This window comes from Orbicella franksi, chromosome 12, assembly GCF_964199315.1.
Source record: "Orbicella franksi chromosome 12, jaOrbFran1.1, whole genome shotgun sequence".
Taxonomy (NCBI): Eukaryota; Metazoa; Cnidaria; class Anthozoa; order Scleractinia; family Merulinidae; genus Orbicella; species Orbicella franksi.
Window position 1 is genome coordinate 16,090,027 of NC_138156.1, and position 18,851 is coordinate 16,108,877.

Here is an 18,851-nt window from a genome sequence, read left to right on the forward strand (position 1 = left end):
AAACAAAAAAAAAACACGATTAGGGAGTGCTACTATGCTATGCTGTAATGTGCCCCTAACATTTTGACGATGCTAAGCCCCTTCCAGGTATAACCACGACCTTTCTTGAAAAGCCATTTCGATAGTATATAAAGGGAGGAAAGGCAAGTCAAATTATGAGAACAGGAACGCGTGAGCTAGTCGCTGAACGCTCTCCTGCATCAAGACAACTGGGGACGACTCGGTCACAAGGAATCAAAACACCGTTGTCAAACATTGTTTATTCCACAACCAGTTTCATTTCGATTTTCCGTTTTCAGGGAAGGTTCAACAACCACTTTCACTTCTAAGAATATGTTCTCAAGATTGTATTCTACTACTAAGAATGTACGTTGTACACGTAGCGGAACATGCACAACACTGGAACAAAACGTAAATAACTAAAACTATGATAAAATGGTAAATACGAGGAGCGACTGGTTTAAGACCAAGGGAAATTAGTTTTGATGAAGAGGTATCCGTACCACTTAAAATGAAGATTAAAACTCTCTTGGCCTTACGGTTACCATTAGCCGCCATAATGCTGCAGGGGTATTTTGCAGAAAGCCGAATGCACTGTTTTCACACATGTTTTGCTTGCGGTTAGCTTTAAATTGTTGGAAAGGACGAAATACAATATGCTGTCCTTTCCAACAACAACAACAACGAAAAGCAGGTGACTGTAAGCGAACACGAGTGAAACTAACCGTAAGCAAACAGTCCAAACAGTGTACTCGGCAAAGTACCCCTCCCGGCCACAATGGTTTTCACATGACAATGTAAATTAGCCCTGCGGTCAACCAGGGACAAACCAGGGGTTTCATTAATATTTTCAGCAACAGGGCAACTGGTTTTCACCTGCGGGCAAAACGTTTTGAATTGAACTTCTTTACAAGAAAACCTTTCCTCTCCATGGTCAAACCAGGCAACCAAAATCACCCTCACAGCCGGTCAATTTGGCCAGTGCCCGGCCCTTAATGAAACCAATGACAAACACTGGGACTCCGTCAATTCCGCGCAGACTAACAGTCATCATCCGATTGTCGGACAATAGAAAGCTATTTTTGACCTTTTATTATTAGTTTTGGAGTTTCTATAGTCTGACTACTCTGAATTTGTTGTTTTCACAAAAGATCAAAGCGAATTCTATTCAAGTGTTATATTTTAGAAACTGAAACCCATGTTTTTGTAGTCGTTTGCCCCTGCAGAAATGGCATGGTTTATCTGGCAGGCATTAGTTCTACGATCTGAACCATCATGGCGGCAACCTGTTGACTGGGCCGGTGGTCTAGATGTGTGACTTTCTTGCGGTCGTCATGGTTTCTCTCTCCCAAGTATTGGTAAGTTGCCTATGTAGTTACCAGGTCAGCTCAAGAACATGCAGTGAAGATACTAGGCCAGCTTAAGAACTCTCGGCCAACATTCTCATGGCTTGGATTCGGATGCAAGTTGGAGATGAGAGATGGCTTCCCGCAACAATCCTGGTCACGTGGGCTTCAAGATTATTGCAATGTTCATTAAAGTTGATCCACAGACAATCGTCAGAAGCCAAGCCAGCTCGCGCCCTTGTCATACGGTGGTACGCCTGCACCAAATGTGACAAGATCAACAAATATTGTTCGCATTTCTCAGCAGGAACATGATTTGTGGAGTGTCGCCCTTTTCTTCCTAACACAGCCTGGTATGATTCCTCAGATGGGCGGAGGGCTGTAACTTCGTTGCCCTTTTCTCTGAACTGTAATTCCATGGCCCGTAGGAATTCTTTTGTTTCTTTATTTTCTGCCAAATCGATCGGTTTTTCTCCGCGATCGTTTTCTGCTTCTAGTAAAGGTAAACCTGTCACAGATAAAACGAACATTCAGCACAAGACCAGTGGGCTTTTTATGTTTCTTCAGACAGCATAGCCTGCGTATCAAGCATTCTCCTTTCGAAAACGCGTACGTTTCCTGCATTTAACATTGCGGCGACATATTTTATACTCTCGCACTAATTTTCGCGCGCCCAAAATCTGGGTAACTTTTTCGTTTAATTCCGCACGGGAATTCTTACTAGAGGGTCTCAATGGGATTTAACCGTCAGCCGTAAAAGCCACTACCCCATTGGGACCCTCTGCTACACTGGCTACAAACGGCCAAAAGAATATAAGCAGCTGAGCATCAAAACTAACCTCCTGCTCTGACCAGCAGCTCGACTACTTGACAATGATTGTTGCCCACTGCATCATGTAAAGGAGTTGTTCCACACAGAGGAGCAGACAGCACGTTCAGCACCTGAGTGGTGTCTATTATCACAAAACAAGATTAAACAAGGCTTAGCCTGATACACGGTCATCTGAATTAAACAAACATATTGAGAGTTTTAGCGGACGTTTTATTGGCAGGTTAAATTTCATAAGCAGTTGAGTGGAAGCTCAATAGGGAAACACCAATCCTCGTGAAGACACTTCTCCGCGCGGATTTCAGTGTTGGGTAAGCCTGAGAACGACTTGTAACAGCATTGAACAGAAAGTATCATCACTCAGAAATGAGGTGCGTCTACGTCATCAAATGAAGGGCTAGTGGGGTGGGGTGGGGGAGAGGACTGCTGAGGCTTAACCGCAACACTGAGTAAGGAACAGTCAATACTGGTATTTAATGCGATTCACAACTGCGGAGTCCGAAGGTTTCACATGGTCAGCATCCTTTTAAAGCTTTCACTGCCAGATTAGTCTGTTGCTTAAGTCTCTAGATGAAATCTTCGTTTGTGACTTAAATTGAACACTCTTTGGAAGATAAATGGTTTTGAGGTGTTAGCAACACATACCATCTCCAGGTTTTATTTCATAGACAAGCTGCCTTGCTTTCAGTAACTCCTGAACACAGCCTGTGTAGCCATGATTACAAGCCTCATGCAGCGGGGTCCATCCAGCATTGTCCTTCATGTTAGCGTCGGCACCTGACGCTAACAGCTGTTTGACCTTCACAGCATCATTCTTGATGCAGCTTAATTGAAGATTGGTTTCGCCTGGCGAGAAATAACACGACAAAGCAGTAAAGGAATAAAGATAACCTGTTTAAAACACTTAAGTACTTAGTTGAAGAAATTTTCAGCCAAGCACGAGGACCGTATTGCCTTGTGGGTCTTGGCAGTACGCACAGAGAAGTTCTTCCTGCATGGCCTTCATTAAATCCTTTTTTCCGAGTCAAATCCGAGCTCGAATCAAGTGCCCGATATGTAACGCTCAGATGGATTTCCAGCAATAGAGTCAAAATTAAATCTCTACTCCAGTACTACGTGGCACAACTTTGTATTGGCAAATGTCAATCCGGAGGTCCTGGGTTCCAATTACGCCGAGATCGAAGATTTTTTCTTTTCCTCGTGTTTGCCCTATTTCCTTCCAGGGCTACCGCTCAGAGGGAAATAACTGAGTTATTTTCTAGCACTTTAAATTGTCTCAAATGAAGAGAAAATGAGCATGGTCTCTTGCTCAAATGTAATTCTATACTTTCCATCTAAGTAACAATAACTCGCGTTGACCAAAACAGCACTCACTGGGAACTGGTTAGCTCTTGAATAATTATGAATGTACCGTTATGTGGGATACGTTATATTCGTTACGTTATGTATACTTATACACGATACGTTATTTATAACGTGACTCATACACTTTACTTGGACTCGGACCTGACTGTGACCCCAATTTTTCTCAGACACGGATTTTGCTCGGCCAACAAATAAACTCCTACCTCCCGAGTATACGAAGAATATTTTGGACCAGCAATAAAAGACTGATTGACCGATATTATCTACTTGTCCTCTCACTTTTCTAGTCGTGTAACATTAAGCAACCAAACTGTAATTCTGAATGCATCGTTCTTGATTTTTTCTGCCGCTGCCGGCTCAGTTACTTGAGATTTGGGTTGCACAGTGGAAGCGACATGTTTTCCGACATTCGTGATGGAGTAACCGTAAGGTTTAAACCATTACAAAAAGGAAAAGCGCATGGTGTACCTTTCATATTTCGGCGATGGATCTGTCTTCTTTGTCGGTTGACGTTCCTAAAAACAGGTTGCAAACAAAATTGACTACCAATAACAAACTGATACTCTTAACAGAGTTACCGAGTGCGGGATAACAAGTCTTACTCCCACAGGTTATTTTTAGTTATGAATATTAGGTCATTTGCTTAAAATGTGCTGCTAGCCTCGTTTAGACAGAATATGCCATATGCCTGTTTCAACACGAGTCTTCAGGCAAAACCTTTCATATGAAAATGAGTTTGATTGACATGAAAATGAACATGTAAGCGGAACACAATATATATATGTGTCCATATGAATGGTTTCGCGCGAAGACTCGTTTTGGCACAGAGGCAAAAGGTAACTCGGAAGTGACCCACTCCTTTCAAACTTTTGTCAGACCAAACTGCACTCTTGTCCACAAAGCGACCTGCGAAAGCCGCGCGCGGAGCGACAAAAATATTGGCGACGCCCAAAACCCGTCCGCGGAAAACTCGATGAGCTGAGGAGGAGCTACAACCGAGAAGGACTGTTTGCGACTGGGTTTGTATCTCTGCTACTTGTCTGTACTTACAACATGACGTTTTGACATGAGATTGGCTACTTTGAAGTAAATTAAGATCAAACCACTGCGCTAGGCCAAAATTATTCAAAAGGAGAATTTTTTCGCTTAAATGAACGTTCATACAATGAATCATGCAACTATCCATGACTATTCACGAAGAAATATTTATTCATGTTCACTATTAGAAGGAGCGTGAAGACTTTTCCAATTGTTTTCTCGGAACATACTTTAGGCTAATGGGTGTCTTCAACGAGTAAGTAAGGGTAATTTGCGTGATTTTCTTGCACTTTGGACAGCCCAGTCTGGAGCCCTACATCACCAAGAAAATCCTCGGAGAATTCTTAGAGTCCTGAAACGTTAACGATTACTGCGATTCTTGTGTGTTTACTCAGTAATTTATTTCATTATTTACAAAATCTAGTACAGCTTCTTAGCACTACCCCCAGCCCCTCCAGCCCGACATGGTTTTCAGTGCTTTTAATAGCGACTTTCTAGAAAAAATTCCGATTAGCAAAATATAGCTGAATTCGCTTTCAGCTAACACTTTTACACTGGACGCACTTCTGAACTGAGATTCACGGTAACTGTTCAGAGAATGACAAAGGCAGTATTTAAATGTCAAAATGTTTGATAAATGGCTGATCTTATAGATTTGTACACAGGTCGAGCTGCGAAAGCCGAGTTTGAATGAGAAACATGTCAGCCTAGAAGGACTTGAGAAAGTTACTGATCATATGACATTGCACGTCACTAATACTACCCTGGTCAACAATTAAACAAATTTACAATACTAGCATTATTAATTTTTGATACAATTATTGCATGCCAGCCTAGTCCCAAACATATTAGATGAAACCAAATTGTTAATTTCAGTAATTTTTACAATTAATGCTCATTGTTTTGGGGCTAGTCCCATTAGAATCGTTTCCTCAGAACACGGATGAAGGTCAGGTGTTGTTGAGCGGGGTCTGTCTCGGTGCACAATCCTGTTCTTCGAACAGAACACTGTACCAGCTCCCTGGTCTCTTGACGGCGATGCTGCACCACTTGATCCATGTCTGCAACTCGTCTGCCAGCTGTGGGTTTTATTCGATCTCCTCTCGCTCTCTGCTTCTGCTGTTGTTTGGTAGCGCTTTGATGATTTTCAAGGCTCTGTTTGTTCTCTCTTGGGTTTTGTTGTGCGGACGCCAATGGCGGTTTCAAATGTCTGCCACTCGTTCCCTTCTTCCGTGTGGTTTTCCTTAGTGTTGTTCCAGGAACTGCCAACGTAGGAAGTGCTCCGGCCTTCTGCTTCTGTTTGATAGTGCCTTGATGCTTTTCGGTGCACTGTTTACTCTCGCTTGGTTCGTGTCGTGCCAACACTGTTTCTGGTTGAAGGTGTCTTACATTAGTCTCGTTCTGTGGTATGGTTGTGCTAGTCCCGGGAACTGCCAGCGAGGTGTGTGCTAAGCACGGCCTGTAGATCATGGTGTCACCTTTGAGGACAGCCCGCCCTCCACTCCTCTCAGCGTTCTGTTCGGCATCATTTTGACGCGCTATGGGCGGTTTGGCTGTCACCGTCTTAGCTTGCTGAGGTTTTCGTTGTTGCCCTTGGATGTGTGGGAACTGTGAGACCTGACGCTCTGAAGTTCCGTGGCGAATGATAACGGTGTGTTTGATGTGGTGAGGACGAGCGACACGGGCCATTTTGCTTCGAGACCGCGACTGTCTGGTTTGCTGTTCGTTAACTGGTGGCAAATGATTCAAAAGCGTGTTGGAATTCTTGAAGGGAAAAGGATTTTCACAGTCCTTCTCGAACGACTGAGAGGCAACTTTCGGTGGTTCTTGTTGTTCAGCTAATGTTCGTTCACCAAAAATGCGTCTATTTCTCCTTTGGAAAACTTCGCATGATTCCTTCACCGAGAGTGGTTTGGCTTGTCGACTCATTTTTGTGTAGAACTTTGATGTTTTCTGGTTAGTTGAATCAAGGGATTGCAACTCTGCCAAATGTGTTTGCGGAAGTTTGGTATATATGTATTTTTATTTAAACACAAACACGTCATCTTTTTCACTTCGAGAACGTCGCGTTCCTGACGTAACTGCAAAAACTGGCGCAATAAAGTAATCGTCAATTGGATTGTTTATCTTCAGCTGAATCGAGAAACATTGCTTGTAATCACGGAATCATTTACCAAACAATGGACACACCTCTATACATTTTATATTTAGTGCCTTTTGAGTTTAAAGAAATACCGCTCTTTATCCTTCTGCTGCAGTGTTACGGCATTTTGTTTGAACACAAACAGAAAATACATTTTCTAGATTTCTCGCTAGCTTCTTTGCTGGAATTCTCTTTAGATCAAATTTTTCTTAAGGGTCAAACTGTTCGTTAGTTGTTTTGATGTTTTCTTCATTGCCCATTTCGCAAGCTACGTCTTTTGTTTTCATCCTTTTACCGCATAGAATTACTGTTTTGGAATTAGTTGTGCAAGGAAATAAAAACAACATTTACTGTAACTAGGTAATCAGTCTATGTTTCTGACGTCTGTCCTCGTTACTTAAGGCTTCGTCCTATACTTAACCTTAGCATACCAACCAAATACTTCATTACTTGCGTGAGAAAATAAGAGAATAACATCAACTGTAACTAGGCAATAAATCGATTTTCTGACGTCTGTTTACCGTGGCATAGCAACCAAATACGTAATTATTAGCGCAAGAAAGTAAGCGAAGAATATTAGCTGTAACTAGGTAATCTGCCGATGTTAATAAACTGTTGGCAGCCCATCTTATCTAGTTAGACGGGCGTTTATCCACCGATATGAACGCAAAAGGGTCTCGTACCAATCCCTTCTAGTCTGAAATGGATGAAACGTTTCGCCTCAATCCCTGCCTGATTTCGAGAGGAAAACAGACTACCAACAGTCTAAATGTTAGTGACGTCAGTAACATGTCGTTCTTTACCCCCAGCGGTCTTCACCTGAGTGACGAGTGTCGGTCGGTAAGGTCAGTCGGTCGTCGGTAAGATCGGTCTTTCGGTCGGTCTTCGGTAAGGTCGGTCGTTGGTTCGTTAACAATGTATTGTACTCACCCAATGGCCTGGAGTGGTGTTGTTCCTTTTCGCTGCGTTCCTTTTACCGCAGCAGGTTTAACAGAAGTGTCTTCAGTGATACTTGTTGGGGTGGTCACGGGCAACAGAAAGAAATAGCTTGAAACCTGAGAAGTAAAAACAATTTGCCACTTACTTTTTACACCGGTAAACTGTGTCCCCGATCAAAATTTGCGTTAGAAAATTCTTGAAATCTTTAATTCTAGGCCGGAAAGAAATAGAATAACTAACAACAACACACAAAGAGCGACACTTTATTTGTAACATTATCGTCGGGTGGGAATAACGGCACTGCACACGAGCGTTCTCTTCAACTTCATTATAACTTGGCAAGCTGAGGGAACACAAGTTACTGTTCATGGAAGGCGCGCACACTTAAATTTCCAAGTTGGCCGGTGGTAATTTCTTCGTTAATAGTGGTACATAGGGTGACACTTAAGATAGATAACGTACTAAGTATTTCACAAAATAAAGCTTACTATTTTCTCAAGTGACAGTGTCTTGGTGTTTACATGACGTCTCTCCAGAGGCACTAAACGATCAATGTAGTTACCCAGGAACTTGTCTGTCACATGCATTCGAAGCCACGTGGGTCTGCACGTCTCCAGAAACCGCTTCAGGGTAACCTCGCTTCCGTGCAGCCCTCCACAGGCCAGAAACAGCTCGGTCACAAAAGTTCGCGAGCGTTCACTCAACCTGGTACCCAGATCTCTTTCACTACACTTCATGGAAACGAGGTCACAAAGAATAAAGCATTGTGCTACCATAGCAACAACACTTTGAAGAGTTTGCAACGCAGAAATCTGAACGAAAAAAATATGACAAGGTTAAGTCTATTAAGCAGGCGAACACTAACATCAATCTTTATGCCTTGCGAAATTTTCCATGTAATGCGCGAATTGTGAACTCTCGCCGATTAACTCAGTGAAGCATAACCCATTCCGCGAGCGGACACGATGAACCAAATCCTACGCTGGGATGCTACCTGTTTCGCACTCACCCAGTTCGCACCCCTGAACCCATTATAAACTTTCTATTTCGATTTCGCCTTCACCTTCAATGGATTAAATTAGACGAAATAAACTTGTTTCGTATGATTTTGTTTGATTATGCCCAATGTTTTCTTTTTTGCTGGGTAAGGGAAAGATAAATTTTAAGCACTTGATCGCTATTTGAGTCGATGAGGGTGCGAAACCTCCAGCTACCCTGCGCTGTTCTTAACTACAGTTATGTCCCGCAAGAAAATGGTGTTCTTTATTCCATATGTGGGAGGCGCGGTGGCCTCATGGTTAGTGCGCTCGTCTCCGGATCGAGCGGATTGTGACCGAGCTGTTTCTGGCGCGGTGGCCTCATGGTTAGTGCGCTCGTCTCCGGATCGAGCGGTCCGGGTTCGAGCCCTAGCCGCCACCCAGGCGTATAAATGAGTACCGGCGAACTTAATGCTGGTGGTAACCCTGCGATGGACTAGCATCCCATCCAGGGGGGAGTAGAAATACTCCTAGTCGCTTCATGCTACAGAAACCCATAATTTACGAGTTCTTAATATATATTATCTTTCTTTTTCTTTAAGCATTTTGATTTTCAGACACAAATCATACATTCAGATTACTTATCATCCATGTAGGATTTGTCGTTTTTGATAGGATGATCTACAGACGCGGCGCGGGAAAAATCTCGCTGAATAGAGCTAATCTTGGCGTGCTCCTAGATATTGGCTCCAGTTTTTTTTTTCAAACCATGTGTAAGTATTTTCGACCACGATATTACATACTATTTCGTATCGGACTGTCCACTCACGGATGAGCCTACAATACCTACAATGCATAAACAGACTTACAACTCGCTCTGTCGGCTTTGCTTTCTTTCCGATTGATGAGCATCTGTCACTCACCTGAGATGGATGGTCACGTGATAAACAAGCTGTGCTCCAAGTATTCCCAAACAGCTCGCGCAGTCGAGTGTTGAAGCAGACTGAAGATGGTCCCGGCCAAAACATGCGCCACAGAAGAGAATCTTTCAGGCAATTTAATTTTTCACTGGGAGTTACTGAAACGCTAAACGAAGATAAAAGAGTGAATAATTACCACGGTTGCTATGGAACTATTTTCGCATTATTTCGTGTGAGGGCTTCATAAAATCGTGATACTATACAGAGACAAGATTCGAATAGTTCACCAATTAATGAAGATGTAAAGATCGCTGTCTGTTTTCTTAAATTTTTGCATTTGTCGAGCTCTGCTGCTGGGTCAAAAAACTCGTCCAACATGTCAGTCAGAAGCAAACGAAACCCAATGGTTACTTGGCTAACTTGGCAGATTTTTATAGGTTCGGGACCTGTTACCGTCTAGTTCTGATAGGAATGAATTGCGATTACTCAGATATGAATGCCAGTTATGACAGACTGGGACATAGCCTTGGCTGTACAAAGTGACATACCAACTGCTTGTACGTTCGTAGAAATCTTGCTCCAGTAAGGTGGTCGCAAACCGAAGAAGAAGCAGGCTGTGCTCGTCTCTGTTACTCAAAATCAAAGAGAAATTCAAATTGTTCAGTCCTCGTGAAGTTACAAGCACCATCGCGACTCCTCCCTGGAAATGCCGCACACAAACCAAACTTATGTTATAAATACCCTCCGTCTCATTTTCTATTACTTAAAGTTTGAAGCCACAATAAGGCTTAAATGGGTCATGTGGCAGCTCTCGTAAGGTCTCACAACAATGGCTCGATACTCTTTCAGGGAACAATAGAACAAACAACGGAAACAATACCCCTAAAACAATAAGAACTGCTACAACAATAAAACAATAGCAACTTATAAGAGCTGTTACATTTCTGGTTTAAATAACAAGTACCCTAATGGGCGTTAAGTGACTTTGTTTGTTTCAGTCTAATGAGGCCATGGAAATCACCTATTCAACATCGTCCTAGGGATGAAGGGAAACTAAAACATAATATTACAAAAGAGAATTTGCAGTTTTATATATTTTTTTTTTGTTTAAGACCTTCACCTGCAGATTGTTTTTATGAATTCCCAACTGCCTCCCTCTTGTGATATCCCATCGACACCCGCGTGGAAGCCGAGCGTGGACTGGTAGAGAGAAGGGTTCTCGGATGGTTTATGCAGTACAAGCAGACGTTGAAGCAACAGGAACGCTTTGAGAGCCTGGGCACGAGACTGGGTTTTCTGTAACACAACAAAGGTAAGAGTGAAATACTGTGAACGTTTTAAAACAGCGAAACTTTACCAAACGCTGTTTTGATCATAAATGCGCTGTCTTGATGAGCAAGTCGTGAAAATATTGAAAGACTTTGGCGTGTAAAATCATAAAATAGCGTTTCCCCTTTACGAAATTTTCAGAGCTTCTTAGCTATATTCAGTGCTTTTATTCTTAACCCAGAGGCGAAATGTTGATTTTGGTATACCCAGATTGTGTTAGCCATGCAATAAATAAATAAACGAACGAACAAACAAAATTACTATTGCTCGATTTATCGGCTGCGTTTGATACTGTCGATCATTCGATTTTGTTATCTAGACTACAGAATCGCTTTGGTATTAGGAACACTGCTCTTAATTGGTTTCATTCGTATCTTCACTCACGCGAACAGTTTGTTTCTGTCAATGGAATTGAATCGTCAAAGAAGAATTTACCCTACGGGGTGCCACAGGGTTCTGTACTGGGACCCTTGTTGTATTCCCTTTATACAAGTCCGCTGGGTGACATAGCCAGAGAGCATAGCATACCGTTTCATCTCTATGCAGATGACACACAGTTGTACTTGTCGTTTACGTCCAATTGTCCTAATCATCTATCAAGCTCAAAGATGGCAGTAGAATTATGTGTTAAGGACATTGGGGACTGGATGCTGCGCAACAAACTTAAGTTAAATCGGGATAAGACTGAACTTTTGGTTATTAGTTCTAAATATCGTCCACGACCACCCCTCGACTATATACGAGTTGGTGATGAAGTAATCAAGTCTAGTAAACAGGCCAGGAATTTAGGAGTTGCATTCGATCAATGTTTGGATTTCAAAGAACACGTTAAAATAACCTGCAAGAGCGCATTTTTCCGCATTCGTAGTATAGCTAAAATTAGGCGATACCTATCCCAGAGTACTACTGAGACCATTGTTCACGCTTACATAACATCGCGTTTGGACTATTGTAACGCCCTACTGTACGGTCTCCCAAAGTATCTGATTAATAGACTTCAGCTTGTACAGAACTCAGCAGCTCGCCTTGTTACCTTGACTAGAAGGCAGGAACACATCACACCAATACTAAGGAGCTTACATTGGTTGCCAGTTCATTTTAGGATTATTTTCAAAATATTGTTGTTAACTTACAAAGCTCTGAATGGACTGGCCCCTGATTACATTAGAGACCTACTGCGATTTAACATTTCTGGTCGGACACTACGATCTTCAAACAACAGGTTGCTTGATGAGCCTAGAGCAAATCTTAAAACGTATGGTGAAAGGGCTTTTTCCGTGGCGGCACCAAGGCTCTGGAATAAACTACCCCTCCAGATCAGACTTTCATCATCAGAGGCAGTTTTTAAGGCTAATCTTAAGACTTATCTTTTTAAGCGTGCATTTGATTTGTAGTTTTTACTTTTTATTTGTAGCCTAATTGTATTATATAGCGTATTTAATTCTTAGGATTTTAACTTTTAGGATTTAGGATTTTAGGTTTTTAAAGAATTAGGATTTTAATTTTAAAGTATTGTAAAGCGCCATGGACAATTAGTGGAAAATGGCGCTATATAAATGTATATTTATTTTTTTTATTTTTTTATTTTTTTAAAATACAACCCAGTCACTTAGGACAGCAGTGACCACGCCAAAGAGCAATTTCAAACACTGATTATTGTACAATGGTTTATTCACTTTTGATTTTGTTACGTTAATTATATGAATTCTAACGTGAAAAGGAAAGTGGAGTTTACCAGAGGGAACGACATCCAAAAAATTTCCAAACTGACGGCGTAAAGCCAAACTTAAGCGCAACTCACGGTAAGTCGACAGCTGATTCACACACTTAATTGTAATTCAGTTCAACTTAACTCTGTCAACATCTGGTTATTCTATCGAACTTAATTCAGTCGTATTTCTGTCTAACTTTGAATCCTCCTCTAGATGTTGCGCGTAGAAGTGCGTTTATATTGATGAAACTGTCCAAAAATTAACAGGCTATACATGTAGATCAACTACACATCAAAGTCTGGCAGCGCGTCTCAGCTTATCGTGCTCCTAACTCTGGACCAAAGGTCGAGTTAAAGCCGTGCGAAAAGTCAAACTTAGATCCTCAATTGAGTTTGACACGATGATAGTGCGATGTTTGGATACAAACAATCCGAGCAGCAGTTGATCCATTTGCTGAGTGCGTTCTATATCACAAGTTAAAAACAGATTTAGGATAGCCACAACTACGGTGAAAATTTGGCTCATTTTCCCTGACTTTTCGGTGAAGTCAGAATTGTCGCTACACAAATGTCTTAGTCTACAGAATTGAGAATAAGGAATGGAACTTTTAACATGGGCTGGGTGAAACTGAAGATGATTGAAGAAAGTAACTTTGAGAGTCGGTGGGTAGATCTTCAGTGAAGACCTTTACTATTGATGGAGGCATTGAAATCCAACAAAAAGATTGAACTTTCAGAAATTGTTAATGGGTATTTGAGAGCTGGATCACAGTGAAACACGACGCGAGTATCTGAAGCCGAACGTGAGAGTGGAATGCTTTGGACGTACGGAATCTCAGATGCCTCGTTTTGCGGGGAAGTAATAATGCATAACATTGCTCAAACTAAAACAAATTGGGATCAATTAAGCGGCGATAAAATATCTTGTTGCACTTACCCACAGCAGGTTTTGTGTAATTGTGTGCAGAAGAGATGGGGGAGGGTACCTCTCAGATGTCATGAAAGAACCAATAACATCCAGTATTGTGAACTTGTGTGATGCTTCCAGATAGCCTTCAATTGAATCCACAATGTACCCAGGAAACTCACTGCTGACACGCACCCGCTGCAGTATTAATCATTTACATGTTATATTGAAATAACATACATACACATACTAACCCTTTAACTGCCTTATTTTATGTCTAGCTCCGGGAGCGGGAAAGATGAACCGAATCCTGCACTGTGATTGGTTACCCGAGCAGGCAAGATGGCGCTATCTTGACCGATTGGGATTACCGGCTGTGTCCCAAAAGAAAACAGTATTTTCCATCTGATAAATCCTTTATTGACCAAGCTTGATTGGTCAAGATGGCTGGATATTGACCTCGTTCTTTCTTCGTGTTTATGGACCTTGACTCTGTCTCGGTCCATAAACATGCCAAAAAAAAGAACTTGACCAATATCCAGCCATCTTGACCTAACAAGCTTGGTCAATAACCTATATTTCCAAACTGGCAGAAACAAGGTGTCAATTTCAGTATCTGGACAAAGTAATTTGATTTTGGCATATGTTTAATCTGTAAGGTTTTTCTTACCGCCGTTGATAGGATTTTACAGACAGTGTATGCAAAGTGTCAAATGCATGGTTGACCATGTGATAACAGCAAATCAGCAATGCAAGTTCTGTTAGCACTGTGTTAGTCGGCAGATACTTTAGTATCCCTCTTCAAATGCTCATCCTGCCAAAAAGTTCTACAAAGACCTGAACAAACAACCAGAGACACTAAAAAAGGGTTTCTGTCAGCACTGCTTGTGTATAATTAGTCGTTCAGTATAAAAATTTTCAAACAATGCCTAAAAATGAGCATGAAAAAAAAAGTCCATCACAAGACTTTAGGACTAGTGGTAATAAAAAGTGTACATGTGGGAAACAAGTCTAGTACAAATCACAGAAAAGTACCTTACCTTGTTTGTATTTGAGCCATTTAAGCGGGATACTGCTCTCCACCTATCCACACAGTCACTTAACCCCACCAATTTGTCATCCTAAAGAATATTACATGTACAAAGAAATTATGAGAAAACTTTGAACAACTTATTAAGAGCAAGGTGCTGACTTTGTTGCAGCCTGTAAGCAGTATTTTGTGCTAAATAACTTTGGGTATCCACTTTTCCTGGGATAGGAAGACTGAAATTCCAGCACTCATTTCTAAGATAAATAAATTGCTTGATAACTTGATTGAAAATTACTTCCACCTTGAGCATGAATTTGTGTATAACTGTACAAGAATATAACATTTATACCAGTTTCTGTTTCTTGCTTGGAGATTCTGAAGCACATAAGGGTTCAGAGGATGCCTTGGACTTTTTGCCAGTTAGAAGGGCACTTTTTTCTTTTCCAGTACATGTACAAAAGAATGTCTTTGACTTGTTAGACAGCAATACAGGGTCATTCAATTTGCCGATGCAGGGAGATGTTTTTGACTTGTTGATGCTTGCCACGGTGTCATTTTCTTTTCCTACACAAGGGAATGCCTTTGACCATTTGGAAGTTGATTTGCTGCTGTCATTTTCCTCTCCAACTCCACACTGAATAGTTCTGCCCAGAACAGGAGTATTCTTGGACCTGCCGATAGTTCTGCGAAGTTTTTCAGTCGTTGGGTTATTGACTGGTGAGCTGTAGGCTGTTATAAAAAATGCCGCAACTGGAGGAGGGGGATCCTTGTGAACAAACAGGAGAACATCACATGTCAGGACCCAAACTACTGGGCCCAAGGAGGTTCAGCTCTTCTAACTAACCCAGATTGATTTATTACAAACAGTGCAAAGTTAGCAATGGAAAAAGTGCACATTAAGACAGGGTAGGCAGAGTTCTTGATAAGAACCTTTTGAGTCTTTGGGCTCTAACCTTAAAATTCCAAAAGTCAAGTCACTATATTTGGAACCTCTTGTAAGCGACCACTTCTCGTAAGCGACCGTGACAACCTTTAGAACTAAAAGTTCGAAATTTTCTTTTGTTTCTAACCTCCCTTAAGTGACCACTTGACAGATAGTAGAGTGATAATGGGATAATAAGGTGTTGTAACATTATCACATTCCTGGGTAGTACCAGAGATGGAAATTTCTCAATGGCAAGTACCGGATTTTTCTCAAAATTGACTTTTAACACAAATAAAACGTTTAAAACATGGGGTCTCTGCAGCTATCATATGCTAATGAGGCAAACTTTTGACCAAATATGGTCTAAGTTCTCATAAGTAATCACCTCCTGTAAGCAACCACCTAGGCTCAACATTTTGGGTGGTCGCTTACAGGAGGTTAGACTGTATCTAACAATAATTTTATTAGATTATGAGCTCAAGAGTTTAATCATGTGATAGTTGATAGAAACTGAAAGTGAATAACTTTATTGTTTTAGAATAAATCTACTAGTCGTTCAAAACTTTATCTAAATCCTCTACACAGACGATGCGAAAACACAAAGAAGTGGCCGCCAGTTTGTTAACAACTGCACACTGCTAGGCTACTCACTATCTCCAACAGGATAGATAGTGGGTAGCTTAGCCAATCAGGAAACAGCTTTCATGATAAAACACTAATAGATTTATAGTAAAGTAAAGCAGAACTCACAGGACAGGTCTTAATGCATCAAAAGATTTGTGTCTCACCTGAAGTACGAATTCTGGAATATAATCAGGTGAGAGACATTTGACTCCCACACTCTGAAGAGCTTGCACGTCTTTTTCCAGTGCTTTCTCCACAAAAACATGTGTGAGCTTGGAAGCAAGGCAGGCAGAGTATGGGGGCTTTCCACTCACTAATGTGGCATGACCCACTTCTAACAACCTAACAACAACAACAAGGGAAATTTAGTCAATGGTTTGAACCCAGGAGTATCGGTAGTCTGTGTAGAGTGATCGTCCAGGGGTCAGAGTGAACTGTTGCGGGTGACTTTTCAGAATTACACTCACACAGACGAGCACACTATACAATCAGTCTACTAAGTTTTACACTGTCTCCAAACCAGTACTTTTTTGTACTCTATAATAATCCCAACCATTCTAGGTGCACTAATAACATGGTTGTTTATAATTTTTCCTGCCAACAGGACATTAAATAAAGGTATAGAAACTTATCTTCGCCCTTAGCACTTTAACCCCCAAAAAGGATCAATAAAACATATGAGTGTTTCATCACATTTTAAAACACTTCAAAGTTTTGTATTTTCAACTCTTTTCTTATCGTTTAATGATGTGATAAAATATTGTGTTTTGTATTTGATACATTACTTGAAGATTCTGATCAATGTTTGGTGGGACAATGAAGTGGTAATAAGCTAGAATGCAATGTACATGTACTTCTTGTATGCTGCTCTTTTTTTAGCATCTGCCACAGCCACCAATGCTTTCCAGCCCTCAAAAGGTCCTTTGTTTTGCTGCAGAAATCTCCTCCAGCGAGAAGGTGCCAGCAGATGAGCAACCAAAATCCCTTCAGCTGTGCACTGCTCATTCCACTCATACAACTCTTCATCTAACCATTTTCCAGCTTCTCTACTATCCTCTATGAAGTCTTTCCTTAAAATCCACTTGCCTAAATAAAATGCATACAGGCAGTTTGCAGTTTGACTCACATTATTAATGGTGAAGGCACAGTGGCCTTATGGCTAATGCACTTGCCTACGGATCAAGGGATCGGGTTCCAGCCCTGGCTGGGGATATTGTGTTGTGTTCTTGGGCAAGACACTCTCTCTCTGCTCAGGTGTATAAAAGGGAACTGGCAAATTTAATAGGGGGAAGGGGGGGGGGGGAGAATTGATATCATAATGTAAATAATGCATTACACACATCATTTTCCATATACACGTTACCTGATGCACAGCCACAAAGAAATTTTTCACCTCGATTTGGTTTTCCACAGACAACATGTGTGCAGCTCCTTACAAAATGCTAATTGAAAAAAAGACAAATATAAGTTGTAGTTTACAATGAATTGAAGATCAAGATGACTTCTAACTAGTTCAATTTGTCCTGGACTTTTTATAATAATCTTAACAAAAAGAAAACTAAAAAAACGTAAATTACAGATCAAACTGTAACATTCATTTTCATTTGCCATGAAGTTTAAGTGGAATAAGTTTAAAATCTGTTTCATTCAACTCTGGATTAGGTTATGAAATGCTTTCAAGCAGCTAGGATAACTTCTATTTTCTTGGTATACACACAAACCTTTGGGCGAGTGTGTATACCACGATAAAGTGTTGCACAACTATAGTATACCATGTCATTGAAAATGCAGTGGCCAGCACAATCAGTGCAGCACATGATGGGAAGTTTGGGTACAATACCGTCAAGCATACAACAGCTTTCTTGTATTCTGATTGGCTGTATTTTCTATGGCATGGTATAAATAATAATATAAAATGAACATGTGATGAGTTCAGATCAGCAAAACATAAGCTTATGTTTCAAAGGCCATAAAAGTTCCCTTGACCCATGGATGCCCTATCTTGTTCCCCACTTCAAGCAGAGTATTAATGTTACTGCCTTTACTCTACAATAAAATTTCGTCTCACTTGGTCACTCACTTGGAGTTGCAAGATTAAGTTTGTTAAGCCAACAATAGACACACTCCTTCCATGCCTGCCCATGCGAGGGCACGCTTTCAAACTCAAATTTCTGATTCCCAAAACTCATTTTAAATCCAGCTGGAAAATCGGAAATAACTGATACAAAAGTCGGATTAAACGACAACGAGGGACCACAACAGATAACGAGAGTTATTTTGGGGACAGCTCTCACACACTGCTATAGCTGATGCTCTCTTGTCGATCGATGCATGGTGAGTCGACGAGAGATTGGTTTTGCTCGTTTTCTCCCGCAAATGGTCAGTTTACATCAAATCCAGCGTTCAGCTCGTTCACTGCGCACTTATGCTAGCCTGTGAGAGTAGAGAAAACTCTCATCACTCAAGTCTCCTCCACTCTGGTTGTCGTTCGATCCGATCCAAGCGCGCGCACTAACACCTTGTCGCATTATCGCAAATCAATGTCTACAACTCGTATAGCTTACAGGCGACTCATAGTATGTTCCACCAAGCTCCTGAATCCACTGAGATAACTGCGTTTTCTCCTCCGTGGTAAATGACGATAGTAAAAAGTGAAATCGTTTCTTCACAACTCTCTTCTGTGAGAATGCCGCCATGTTGATTACAAGCTTTCGCGCCAAAAGTTGTCAAAGGATCGTTCTCTAAACCCCGCTCCAGTCCTTTAACCG

The 18,851-nt window shown here is 41.2% G+C and overlaps 1 protein-coding gene across 2 annotated transcripts; it reads right to left on the reverse strand.

Annotated features, from left to right (window-relative positions):
- Positions 1-7: 7 nt before the first annotated feature.
- LOC145462372 (SMC5-SMC6 complex localization factor protein 1-like) lies at positions 8-18,837 on the reverse strand. Of its 2 annotated transcripts, none has more exons than XM_081445880.1 (16): positions 18,648-18,837; positions 17,447-17,525; positions 16,938-17,169; positions 16,248-16,425; positions 14,884-15,300; positions 14,545-14,625; positions 13,535-13,702; positions 10,678-10,853; positions 10,106-10,183; positions 9,561-9,723; positions 8,149-8,472; positions 7,652-7,776; positions 4,009-4,055; positions 2,821-3,021; positions 2,186-2,299; positions 8-1,854 (listed from the first exon to the last, which is right to left on the reverse strand). In XM_081445880.1, the coding sequence occupies exons 1-16, from the start codon at positions 18,777-18,779 to the stop codon at positions 1,421-1,423; spliced, it is 2,949 nt and encodes a 982-aa protein (XP_081302006.1). In that variant the 5' UTR covers positions 18,780-18,837; the 3' UTR covers positions 8-1,420. The 2 variants fall into 2 exon arrangements, with proteins under 2 accessions (XP_081302006.1, XP_081302005.1); XM_081445879.1 differs by having other exon boundaries at positions 10,106-10,189.
- Between the last annotated feature and the right edge of the window lie 14 nt (positions 18,838-18,851).